Source organism: Cavia porcellus, unplaced genomic scaffold, assembly GCF_034190915.1.
Source record: "Cavia porcellus strain 051 isolate PalLab524CR breed Dunkin Hartley unplaced genomic scaffold, mCavPor4.1 scaffold_26, whole genome shotgun sequence".
Classification (NCBI taxonomy): domain Eukaryota; kingdom Metazoa; phylum Chordata; class Mammalia; order Rodentia; family Caviidae; genus Cavia; species Cavia porcellus.
The window spans coordinates 34,844,283-34,857,474 of record NW_026947509.1 but is presented as its reverse complement, the minus strand read 5'-3'; the positions used below and the strand labels follow the sequence as shown (position 1 = coordinate 34,857,474).

Here is a 13,192-nt window from a genome sequence, read left to right as displayed (position 1 = left end):
CTACTTAGAATCAAAGCTGAGTTCAGCTTCTTGGCCTGGGGATGTGGTTTAGTGGCACAGCCACCTACCTGGCAAGCTCAGGATCATGATCCCTGGTATTAAAAAAAACTCCTTACACACGTTCTTTCATTTTGTTATACTGGTAAAGTATTAATTCCTTAACTATAAAAAAAACTCCCTTGTTTGTAGCACAAATATTCCATCTGAAGCTTTTTCCACTTGAGTGAGATCTAGAGCCCTATAGATTGTTAGCAAATGGCAACATTTTATTTTCCATATCTGAGTCAGTATGATTCTATGTGTAAGAAATGATGGAAATGACATGTGGGAAATAAGGAGATTTACTGTGTCAACATTTTTCATATTAAAAATAGTGTACTATTACAGTTTAAAATTTAGAACTATAAAAAGATAAAAACAAGAAAATTTAATGTCTATGAAGATTTTAAAGTTAGATATTCAGTCATAACTATAAATATAAGCTGGGCATAGTGGCACACGCCTATAATCCCAGCACTTGGGAGGCTGAGGCAGGATGCTCATTGCAAGTTCCAGACCAGCCTGGGCTACAGCGTGAGCTCAAGGCCAGCCTGAACCTCATAGTAAGCTCTGTCTCAGAAGAAAAAAAAAAAAACTATAAATATAAAATGGTTTTCTTCAGTTCATTTGGGAGGGTAGGTGGGCGTTCTCTGTTTAGTCAGGTAAATATTTTAATGATTGTATTCCTAATAGGGCAAAAAAGACGTGGCTCAAATTTTCAACAATATCCTCAGAAGACAAATTGGTACAAGAACTCCTACTGTTGAATACATCTGCACCCAACAGAATATTTTGTTCATGTTATTGAAAGGGTATGTACAATGTAATAAAATTTATATTCTTAGATAAAAATAAAAAGGAAAGATTGCCTTGGTAAAACAAGAATGATAAATGTGGGAAGCATTTTAATCAGCTCATTTTTCCATAGGTCTTGAGCATATTTCATTCCTTAAAATCCAACCCATAGGCAGGCATGGTGGCACACGTCTATAACCCAATCCTTGGGAAACTGAGGCCAGAGGATCACTGCAAATTCGAGGCCAGCCTGAACTACATATTGAGACCCTGTCTCAAGGGGGGAAAAAATCCAATCTGTATGCAAAATTGAATATAAAATTGCCCTATAGTTTAGGGTAAATTATGAGCCTTTACATTTACAAATCAAACATGGCTGAAGTACTCAGTGGTCTTATATATATTTAATTCAACAAACCAGAGTTGAGTGTTGTTGAAATATCAGCCAAGTCCCATACTTGGGTACATCTCCTCTGCACCTGACCTGTGTCCTGGAGCAGCAGAAGCCACCTGGACATGGAATGTGGGTGCGTGAGACTCACTTCGTTTGGTCAGCAGAGCCCACATTGCACGATGGGGCCCTGTGAGTTCCACCTCTGCACTCACTCCATAGCCCGCTTAATTTGGTAATTCACAGTGCTTCGTCCTATAGTTACTGCCAGACTATGCAGCCATTTGTGATTGGCTAGTCTGTCAGTGCAAAAAAACAAAAAACTAAAAACTGAAACTGAAGAAACAAAAATTAGATCCTGTTCTGCGCCAGCACAGAGCCTCCCCGAGCAGCAGAGTGCCTCCTGTTGTTGGGCAACCAGAGTTGTCTGCCGGCTCGAGGTGCGCTGTGCCTCTTTCTACCCCAGTGCCAACAGGGTTGTGGGCTGGTGGGCAAGTGAGTTGCCGGCATGACAGGTGGCATGAACCAGCCTGCTTTCCTCCCGGCAGGTTTGCAGCTCACATCACTCTGATTCCCATCTCTCTAGCTTGACACTTGCCCCAGGTTCAAACTTGTTTAGACCAAGTGTGAGTCAGTAGATGGGTGCCTGCCAGCATTCCATTTCCTCCTTTCTATTCTGATCGTCCATGCTGCCTCTTCACATGCTGCCGTGCACATCTAATTTAGACCAATCCACTGTAGCTGTGTAAACATATAATGGATTGGTTGGAACTTTGGTCTTCTTACCAGTTAGCTTTGTGGTTTTTTAATGTCAGTATTTTGTTTTCCATGGAAACCAGTGGTTATTATGATCCATAAGCCAGTTCGCTCTACCTGTGACTTCATAGTAGCCAGAAAATAAACATTGCTAGTCATAGTATAAAGTAAGACATTTGAGATGCAGTTTAAAGTTAAAACTTCCATGAGAGCTAGCCAGAGTGGAAATCTCAGCCAGGTGGGGAGGGAGGAGAAGCATGGAGAATAAACACCTTGGGGTAATAAATACACCCCATTCCCTCTGGCCCCTCAGCCTTCATTGTAGGAACTGTGCACATAACATCAGACCAGCACAGTGTGCTCTTTCTCCCCGTAACTCCACCTCAGCAGTCACTGACTGTGAAGCGCAGAACCTGACACACACAATGTGGAGGAGGAGGAATTCATGTTTGGCTCATGGTTTCCCGTGGGTTCAGTCCAGAATCAGCCAGCTCTTAAGGCAGTGGAAGGGCCAACGGAGGACAGCTCAGGATCAGTTACCTTCCACCCATGTGCAGCTTTGGGTGCCATTTTAAATTTGAACCACAACACTGCTGTTCTGCCGTTCCTGCTCACTCTCATCCTTGCCTCCTTCCTCCTCTCACACCTGATTTGATGTCAGTGTGTATCCCTCGCCTGTGATCCATAACACGGTGTGTGACATTGTAATGCCTTTTTATAAGCCTAACCAGTTGTAACAAAATTTTCGAATTTCCTGTTGTAACAAAAATGAGGCTTTATGGTTACTTAGTTTCAAATCAGTTTCTAAACAAGGTCCATAAACTGAATTTGATTGACTAGACTCATCATTCTGTTAATGTATAATGATTGATGCCTCTTTTTGGTTTTTTAATTTGCACCACTTATTTATTGAAGCAGCTGGGTCATTTATTGTATAGAAAAATCATATTTGCATTCATGTGGTTATGTTCATCTAAATTTGCCTCTATATCCTAAGGGTTTGATTGCATTCAAATTCACTTTGAGGCAGGCATGAACTATTCAAAGATGACGCATTGAGGCTGGGTGTGGTGGCTCACGCCTGTAATCCCAACACCTGAGAGGCTGAAGCCGGAGGATCGTTGCAAGTTTGAGACCAGCCTGGGCTGCAAAATGAGTTCAAGGCCAGCTCAAACTGCAGAGCAAGACCCTGTCTCCCCAAAAAAAGATGATGTAATATATTTGCTGTTAGGTAGCACTGATTGTCCACTTGGGTTGATGTTACATTGTTGTCAGTCTGGACTCTGTCTAGTAGTTCGAAGTTTTCCACTGACTTTTTCACTTAAATGTATTCATTGAGAATGTTACCTAGATTTATAGTGAAAGTTTCCTGTTTCTGTTACTGTTTCTCCATTCAGTGTGTTCCTTCTATAAAGAAAAGCCTGTTAATTAGTTTGATGATCTGCCCATGTCCTTAAGTGACTGTTGAGTATTTTGTTTTTGTTTTGGGTTGTTGTTGTTGTTTGGTTGGTTGGTTGGTTGTTCGTTGTGGGTCCTGAACTCAGGATCTCACACCTGCCAGAAGAAAAAAAGGAAATACACTGGCTATGTTTCAGTCCTCTGCAATCATTACTTCTTTATGTCCACATTGTCCCGTGTTAGGCCATTGGGAGCGCCCTCAGGCTGGCTCCCTGTCCTGGTAAGAAAGTTGGTTAGAGCTTCCTTGCTTTTTGCACAGGATGACTACCCTGGTCATTTTATAGGGTTCCTGCCAAAACTGGAAACAGCTATTTATTTATTTTATGAGTTTTGTGAACTACTTTTTAAGATTTTTGTATTTCAGTTAATTAGTTTAGACTACAATGTAATTGTCTTATTAGGTTGTAAGAACTTGGATGTTGGATATCAGAGGAGAGTTTTGCTGTGCTAGTAGTGGTGTGCATTTCACATCTTTACTGCTAGCATTGGGCTGAGTTTTGAGGCACTGATTTTTTTACTGGCAATTTAAAAGTTAATGTACTCTCCAGTCGAGTGCTAACAAGTTGTACAGCATAACTGTTTACCATGTACTCTCTGGTTTAATCATTTAAACAGACCTGATAAACTTTCATCAAAACCTGCCCAACTCATTGTACCAAACTCTTATCCTTGTCCCTTGTGTCGCCTGCTTATCCAAGATAAGCAGAAATGAATTGTGATCACCCGTTTGTGGGCAGACATCTTAATCGAGAGCCAGGCAGGACTCTCCCTCACCCCTCATTGATGCAGATCTGTGAGGGATGGACAGACAACAGAAAGATAACACTGTTAGTTAGCAAATTAGTGCTGTAGGAGTTGAGAGGATAAAGACAAGTTTGATTAATAAAGTAAAGGTTGGTAAAAGGAATGGAACTTAAGCTTGAAGATCCAGATGGTTTAGGATTTTCATAGGCACAAAAAAGAAAGGAAGCATCCGAAGAATGAATGACTAAGAGCAAAGGTCCAGAGGCAGGAGTGAACGCATGTGACAGGCAGCAAAAAAGAAATATAAGCAGTAGGTTAACAGCGGGGAGCTTTACGGTAGGACTGGGAGATGGCCTTGTACCAGAGAGAGAGATCCACTGAGAGGAGACGCCACATTAACAACCCAGAAGTCCTGTCTTTTGTTTGATTGGCAAGAAACAATTTTAAGTTTATAAGTAGGAATGTTTTCAGTATGCTTGTGTGTTGGGTAGATTGCTTAGGACAGAAGATGTGAAGAAGGGGTGGTTTGGAGCTGTGCTGCCCAGCACAGTAGTTCCTTAGTCGAATGTTGGTGATTTGATTTTGAGGTAATTTAGATTAATTAACATTTAAAGTCAGTCCCATGGTCACTCCAGGCAGATTTCAAGTGCTCGGTAGGCACACAGGGATGGTAACTACCATAATGAATGTATTTCCACCATTCTAGAAAGTTCGATCAGACCTGCTTTACACCTGCGTATCCAAAACAAAATAATGATGCCAAATTGCAGAAATGAGGAAGCAAGGGCCTGGAATGGGTGTTCTGTGCTGGGAAATGATGTTGTATTTTTGACTTGTGAACTTATGGTAGATATTTAACTGAAGCTGCCCCGAGGCAGCAGAAAATGTGTAACTGCAGTCCAGATGTAGGCTTGGAAGAAAGTAGGGTAGTCACGATGAGAACCTTGAGATTTTATGGGCTTTCTTACAGGTTGGCAGCAAGAAGTGAAGACCTCAGCCAAACAACAAATAGATACAGTGAGAAGAATAGAAAAAGAACTGGGAGAATTCTTGCCTGTTCTTAAGAAAAATGTGCAGAGATCATCACTGTAGAATCCTAAGTAAAAGGATGTTTGTTATCAGATGAGACTGCTCGTTTTCATCAAGAGGAAGTCTTTGCTGGCCAATTAGTTATTTTATTGGAGTGTCGGGAGGTGGAACTTGACTGTAAGAAACCACAAGAGCCTGTGCATAGTCGGCCAAGCGGTCCAGGGAGAGCTTGGTGCACTTGGAAAGCAAAGGCTCCCTGCCCAGCCCAAGGGTTTTCTTTAGCAGCACAGGAATGGCAGAGGTGACAGAGCCAGCTGAGGTTGGGGCGCTGTGTGTGGAGAGTACCCATCATGGCATTGACGCCGGGTCTCTCCCTGCATGCTTGGTGGCCTCGTGGCTCTGTGGTAGAGGCATTTTGTGAAAATGCAGGGCGAGGCTGTCCCCTTCATACTGCTGCATGTTACTAAGAATCTGAAAGCACTGTTTTGAGTGTTGCATTGAAAGAAAATATAAATTCTATATATTTGATAGTTCTATTTAAATACTGTGCATTTCTGAATTTGAAAAGTTAATTTCATCTTCTACTGTTTTTTGATTCAGCCCTTGTTTCTTCTGGGTATGGAGAGCCCAAATGGAACCTTGTGACCCTGAATACATTCTTCTATAACTTTTCAAAGCGTAAACAGTGAACTTCTGTTCACATGGTCACTCTCAGGACTTTTTCCTCTACTGATGGCCTTGTCCCCAGCCAGTGTGTGAGCTCTTGAGCTCTGGGTCCTGGCTATGCTTGGAGAGATGCTCCTGTTGGAACCTGCTGTGGTCTCTTAGTTCAAAACCCATGTCTGAAGCTTCCTGTTCTCAGTTTAAAATGTTCACTCCTGGAGTTCTGAGAGAGCAATCCTATCTGTTGTTGTTTGTGTTTGTTTTTACAGGTATGAATCTCCAGAAATAGCTCTAAATTGTGGAATAATGTTAAGAGAATGCATCAGACATGAACCTCTGGCAAAAATCATTTTGTGGTCAGAACAGTTTTATGATTTCTTCAGATATGTTGAAATGTCAACATTTGACATAGCTTCAGATGCATTTGCCACATTCAAGGTAACGTAAAAACTAATCTTCTCTGCCCTTGTGAACTACACACAGCTGTCCTCTGGTGGGAAGGGATAAAATGTATTTTATATGTGTTGGTATGATTTAGATTTTTGCAAAAAAGTTAGTTTTAGAGGGTGGAAATGTTAGATTTGAAGTCTGTCAAAAAGGCAGAAGTTGAAGTGTGGTATTTCAGTTGTTATTTCCTGCTTCCTGTCATCTATCTTCATTGCCTTATTGTGGATTTCTGCAAACTAAATACACATGGGGGACTGGAGATGTGGTTCACGGGCAGAGCGCTTACCTTGCTTCACAAGGCTCAAGGTTTAATCCCCAGCACTGCCAAAAAAGAAAGAAAGAAAGGTAGGTAGGCAGGTACATACGCTATGAAACCACTGTACAACCTACAGATTATCATGGCAATTATAAGGTTCTGTGCTGTTTACAGTACATAATAAAGCAGTAATCTTGCCTTTGTTTTTCCACCAATAAAAGCCCTAGAAGTGTTGTAGTTTTACCAGGATTTAGTACACTTACATGTGGGCCACCTTGCCCAGAGCGTGAGTGCTGTCGCAGTGAGAAACAGTCCTTAGCGCTGCCTGCGAAGAGCAGCAAAGTAACTGGCATGCACCCTAGGCTCTGCATGAGACGTGGGCCTGAAGGGCATATGGATGCCTGCCGGCCAAAGGAGGCCTGGGGCCCGGTCCTGGTGGTTCACAGAAAAGGAGAATAAGGCCATAGTTGAAAGGTGTCCCGAAAGTCATTTCTTAAAATGCGAAAGAGGAGGCTGGGGATTTAGCTCAGCGGCATAACCACCTGCCTTGCAAGCAGGCAGTCATGAGTTCAATCCCTGGTACCGATAAAAAGTTTAAAAAAAAAAAAAGAGCAAACTGTGAAAGAAAATGCCAGAAGCTATAGGTAAGACTTCAGTGTACAGAGCAAAACGAAGTGAGTTGAAGAGTATAGCACTGGGTGGTCACTGTTGTGTTGTGTCTTTGGTGTCCCCGCAGGATTGGGCGAGGACCTGTGAGTAGAAGGCACCTATAGTAGAGAGCGCCCCGCTCAGGAGCAGCAGCCCAGCATGCAGGAGGCACAGTGACACCTTGTGTTAGGGAGACAGTGCCCTGCGTGGAAGGACAGCCAGGAGCCCAAGAGTGGCAGCACTCTGGGCAGGCAGCTGCAGGAAGAGGAGGAGGAGCAGCAGTGGTGTGGGAGAGGGAGATGGAGCCAGCCCCCGACCCCGTGGAGGATGAGCTCCTGGCACAGCTGGCCAGCCTGGCTCCCCATGATGTGCTAGCTGCACACTGGAAATGCAGTATTAGACAGAGTCCTGATGGGCTTGTGATGACTTCATCCCAATTAAGGCTGCATCTCTCAGCAAACTCTTAACCAGGGAGAGAACGGTGCTGATAGAATCCCTGTGAGTAACGAGGTCCTGTCACGTTGGTAGCCCCAAAAAACGCACGAGGCAGAGCCAGACAGGCAGCCTCCAGTTGGAAAAGGGGAATTTCAAAAAGCAGTTTAGGATTCCGAGGCTGAGCTCTAGCAGAGGGTCAGAAGCTGGACTGGCTTCTGTATCTCAGGTACACCCTAGCACACAAGCAGAGCTCTCTCCAAGAAACACCCCGCCAAGAGTGTATAGCAAGGCTCAGACCTGCCAGGCACGCACGCATGGCCACACCTCTCTGCGTGAGACTCCGGGTAGAGCAGGCCCAACTTGGCAACTCTACCTCACTGCCAGCAGAAAGGGGAGGGAAAGCCTATGTCCTGCTATAGCTTGCAGAGGACAGCTTTCCAGTGAGGGGCACAGCAGCTCTGCCTCCCACCCCGTGAGGATGCACAGGGGCTTCCTCCTCAGAGAGCACCTGACACACAGCAGTTTTCAAATGTGTGTCCATCTACCGCGCTGGCTGCGGAATCCCTGGAACATGTGCTGAGTCTAAAGGAAGATAAAATTATCTGCTCTAAATGTGTCTAGGATGCATAGCTTGAGTAATAGACACTGAAATAGTAAAACCAGATGGCCAAGTGTTTGTTACTGAGTTTTGTTTTGGTTTGTTTTGTGGAATTCAGGAAATGGGGAGGGCATTAGAAGGCAAACAAATATATTTTCCAGAATAAAAAAGGTAGGTTCCCCAGAGAGGCTGGTGGAGCTTGGAGCTGTATAAGGTTCTAAAAGTATCTAAAGAGACAATCTCTAAGTGTTTTGGAAAGGAAACCGTGTACCCACAGCCAGTATGGTTTCACTAAGAGGAAGCTCAGTCATACTCATCTCGCAGGTGCCTGTTTCAGATCAGCTCTGTTGTGGGTGTGACTGGCCCTTGCCTCCTGTGAAGATGTAATATTACAGTGCATGTGCAGCGTGCATGTCTCTATTAGACAGTTCTTTCATGACAGTGAAGGCACACTAGGTACTGAATGATTCTGTAGGTCTAGAACCAGTAAGGAGATAGGTGGAGACAACTCACTGTGTGTCATACTATTGTGTTGGCAAATGGATTGTCATCTCTGGGTACAAGTTTCGAGCAGATTTGCACTGGCCCTTATTCCTCTGGTCCTGTCAGCACTTTTATTAATGAGCGAAGGGGACAAGGCATGCTTACCTGGTATGTAGGTGTGGCTATGTAGGGAAAGAAAGTGGTAACAGCAGATCCTAAGAATTCAAGGCCAGCTTGAACTACACAAGACCGTGTCTCAAAGAAAAAAAGAAAAAAGGATCGTAAATTCATAAAAGTTCAGCAAGGCCAGGATGGAACAGGATGAAACTTATTGATAACGGACCCAACTGTATAAATAAGAGTTGAGGAGCTGGGTGTGGCAGCACAGGCCTGTAATCCCAGCACTCAGGCTAAGGCAAGAGGTTCTGCTAAGTGTAATACTTACCGGTGTATAATTAATTCACTGTCACACGCTACCCTGTGAGGAGGTGTCATCCCCCTTACAATGAGGAAACCAAACCCAAAGATGCAGCCTCAAGTCAGACAGCGAACAGGGAAACTTCACCTGCCCCAGGCAGACTGACCACAGAGCCCCCTGAGGAATAGGGTTCTGAATTGTCCAGTAGAATTCTGCTCCCTGCAACCACAGCATGCAGAAGCAAGTGGATGGTCGCACCCCACTGCACGTTTGCAGGATAACAACACATAGAAGTGCTCCTTTCAAAGGCTGTGCCTTAAGAGGCACAGGGACAAGTTGATAGTTTTCCAGTAGATAATAGGTGGTGAGGGGGACTCAACCCTGTTGTGCCAGGATTGCTTAAAAGAGCTGACAGGTTTTAGCCTCGAGGAGAGAAGTCTTGCTTGGGACTTGCTCTGAGAATGCTATTTGTGTTTGGAGTGGGAACCTTGAAAAAATAAATCAGGTCCATTGTGTCAGCTCCAACGATTTCTGAACATAACTCGGGGTAGATTTTTTTTTTTTTTAACTTGGGGTAGATTTTGACTAGCACAGAAGGAACTTTGTAAGCACTCCAAAGGTGAATTGCACAGGTGGAAGAATTGAATTCCTTGTCCTTGGATGTGACCGGGCACCAAGTAGGAAATTGGACTGGTGACTTGCCACAGCTCTGTGTAAGTAAACTCACCCTGCCAGGCCGTAGTGCGCCTTCACTACATCACAGGACCCGCTGTGATTTAGGGCCCAACTCAGACTTCTAGGGAGCTTTTTAATTAATCCCATCCTGAAAGTCAGCTGCTTATTCTGCTGGACTTAGGCCATGACCCCTGACCTTTCTCCAAGTTAATCAGAGGCCTGGAGATTCTAGAATTTAGATAGGTGAGCAGGTGGACAAAGGACTTTATTTCTTCCCTCTGCTGCACAGTTGCTCAAGTAGAGTCACACTATTCTGTAAACACGGCAAGTTGCTGGCCAGAAGTGACCCTTATCCTTCACTTTGTATTCTCCTGTCCCCTACCACTACCACCTGCACTTTGATCCTGCCAAAGCTGTTGGTCAGAGTCACCAAGTTTAAAGTTTGTTCTCATCTCCCAGTAGTTAGAGGCTTTGCGCATGGCCCCATTTCCTCCTTCCCAAATTAGTACTCGCTGTCCCCAAAAATAAGACTTAGCTGAAAAATAATCATTTTTAAAAACTAGAAATAAAAAATTCCAGTCCTGCCAGGCATGGTGGCGGCATGCTTGTAATCCCAGCATGCTGGAGCCTGAGGGAGGAGTTAAGGCCAGCCTGGGCCTCACAGTGAGACCCTGTCAAAAAAAGAAAAAACCAGTCCCGGTCAGCCCGTCCTGGCCTTGCCCACCATCACTGTTCTCTTCGCTCAGTGGCTGCTCTGAGGCAGGAAGGCAGGTGAGGAAGGAGAGCTGGCTGGGGCTGGCTTTTTTTTTTTTTTCAAGGCTGATAGGTTTTCTGGCCAGGTCTTATATGTGGGGAGAAGGCAGTGTCACACCCTGCCTGCATTTAGCACTTAGTTGTCCTTTCACTGCAAAAGTTATCCCCTACCCTGACCCTGGAAGTCTTAACAAAGGGCTTTTGTCCTGGGATGTGCGGGGCCCCAGCTCCCATACTGGCAGTTCTCACAGGTCCCTTTTTAAGCCCTCTACCTCAAGTCATTGAGACATCATTCCTAGGTGACAGGAGACAGGGAGACATTGGAGGTCCCGGGGCCCTGCTGTGCGTGGCCCAATGGTGAGCCTGGTGCTCCTCTTTCAGATGCAGCCTTCGGAGGGCGTGGTCCCTACTGCACACTGTCAGTACAGCGGTAACTAGTGCCCCACAGAGGGAGGAGACACTTTGTCCCTTCCATTCCCCAGACTGCAGGTTGGCTTGAGTGCCAGCATCCCTCAGGTCACCTCTGCCTTAGTATGTTCTTCAGGTTACTACAGGACAGTGAGCAAGGGGTTCCTCTGCTGTGCCTGTTCACACTGGGCTCCCGAATGAGTGAGCCGCAGAAAGGCAGAAATGACAGTCTTGCACAGACCCTGGCTCCTTACTCCCCTCTTCCTGTATTCACCTGGGTACTCCTCAGGTTCCTGGGTACTGTCCTTTCAGCACATACAGGGGGACACCTGCCTTAAACGAAGCAGGTGTCAAGTCAGGGTGGTAGGTGCCCCTTGGCCAGTGTGTGTCAGATGTCTCCTCTGAGGTCCTCTTGCCTCTCTTATTTGCTCTTGCCCTGTAGACCAGGGGACCAACAGAGATTGCCCCACCCAGGGAAGCCTCCTCACTGTCAGAGCAGTTCCTTGAGGTACGAGCAAGCTGGGCTGCAGGTTTATACCAAAGCTTTGAAGATAGCACTCTTCACTCATGAAGGGGACTCAACAAACTCCAGGTTGTCCAATTTTGCCTGTTTAATCCTCACAGAGGATTTAAGAAAAATTAAGTAGATCTCTATTGGGGAACACAGTTATTAATAACCCTCTCCAGCAAGTTTGGACAACCATAGACCTTTGGGGTGGGTTAGACGCTGTCTTAGAAGCCAGGGATTCAGCTTGGCGGCACAGATGCCTGCCTTGCAAGCACAGGGTCATCAGTTTGATTTCTGGTACCCAAAAATAAATAAAAACCCACCAAAACAAAAAACAAAATAAAACTTTTTTTAAAAAAGCATACTTTGAAGATTGCTTAATTGTTTGTCTTTCTTAACGTCTCTCAATTTTCTTGGCTCATTCACTGATTGACTGTTAAGCTCTTGATGTGTACAAAGCATTGCATAGGTTCTGGGGCCTCAGAGGTTAGTAAGTAGATCGCTGTGTGATGGGACTGATGGCCCAGTACAGAGAGACGTCAATCCGGGGTCCTGCGGCACGTGTGAGGTCACAGTTGAGACTAGTGCTTGCATTTGCTGACCATCAGGAAGAGTTTTCCGAGCAAGTGATTGCAGGCCGGAGTCTACAGGTTGAGTGGTAGGTAACTGGGAGATGAAACCTGGTGGAGAGGCCTGGAGGACGGAAGGGTGTGAACAGGTGGTAAGAGAGAGAGTGCTTGAGACCCGGTGGACTGTCACAACGGAACTGGAGCTGTGCCTTCACACTTGTGACTATGGGATATTTCCTTAAGGGTTGTTAGGCCCGGGAGCACACACCAGCTACTTTAGGAAACACCAGCTCATTGTGCCCCGGGCAGCATGCAGACGGAACAGAAAGAAGCAGCAGGGAAAGCTGGTGCAGGTGAAGGGCGGGTTGGCAGTAACCTGTCTAGAAGGTGGTACTGAAGAAACTTGGCTCTTGCTTCGCTGAGTGCAGCCAGCATTCTTGCTGCCATGGCCCCACCTTCTCCCACTTGGTGAGCACAAGGCTAGTCCATAGTGAACTTGTGGGTTCCTTAGGCAGAGATGGCATTTTTTTGTCTTTCAGACCCCTGCACCTAGAATTTTTCCTAGCACATAGTAGGTTATTTCGGATTGATCCTTGAGTTGCTTCGTAGGTTGAGGTGTAAGCTCGATTCAGTAGCAATGCACAGTTAGACTGTAGGTCACACAGATTTGTTCTGCATTTTTGCAGTATTCTGCTTTCTTCAGAGCTAATGTATATAAAATGATGGCACTTTATAAAACATTTCTGAAAAAATGACTTAGGTTTGAAATGAAGTAATTGAATCTAGGAGGAAAAGGATAGAACTTTCAGTGTCTTTTTTTTTTTTTGGTGTGGTGTTGTGGTTTGAGTTTGAGTTTTTGAGACAGGGTCTCGCTGTGCTGTTCAGGCTGGCCTTGAATTCAGTATGTAGCCCAGACTAGCCTCAGAGTCACAGCAGTCTTCCTGTCTCAACTTTTCGAGTGCTGGGATTACAGGTGTGCTCTACCTTTTCTAATAAAAGAAATTTCTTCTTTTACCACTAGGAGCTCTTAATGGGCTTTTATTTGATATTTTATTTGAATTTTATTTAATATTTTATGGCAGCTGGTAACTCGTGTGTTACTGCTTTCTCCCTTTGTTG

The 13,192-nt window shown here is 45.0% G+C and overlaps 1 protein-coding gene across 1 annotated transcript in view; it reads left to right on the top strand.

Moving 5' to 3' along the window:
• Nucleotides 1–13,192, top strand: part of Cab39 (calcium binding protein 39) — a 51,180-nt gene that overhangs the window by 25,651 nt on the left and 12,337 nt on the right. Inside the window, exons 3-4 of the mRNA XM_013157556.2 lie at nt 733–851; nt 6,145–6,313. Of these exons, the coding sequence (XP_013013010.1) occupies nt 733–851; nt 6,145–6,313 (288 nt within the window). The remainder of the gene's footprint in view (nt 1–732; nt 852–6,144; nt 6,314–13,192) is intronic.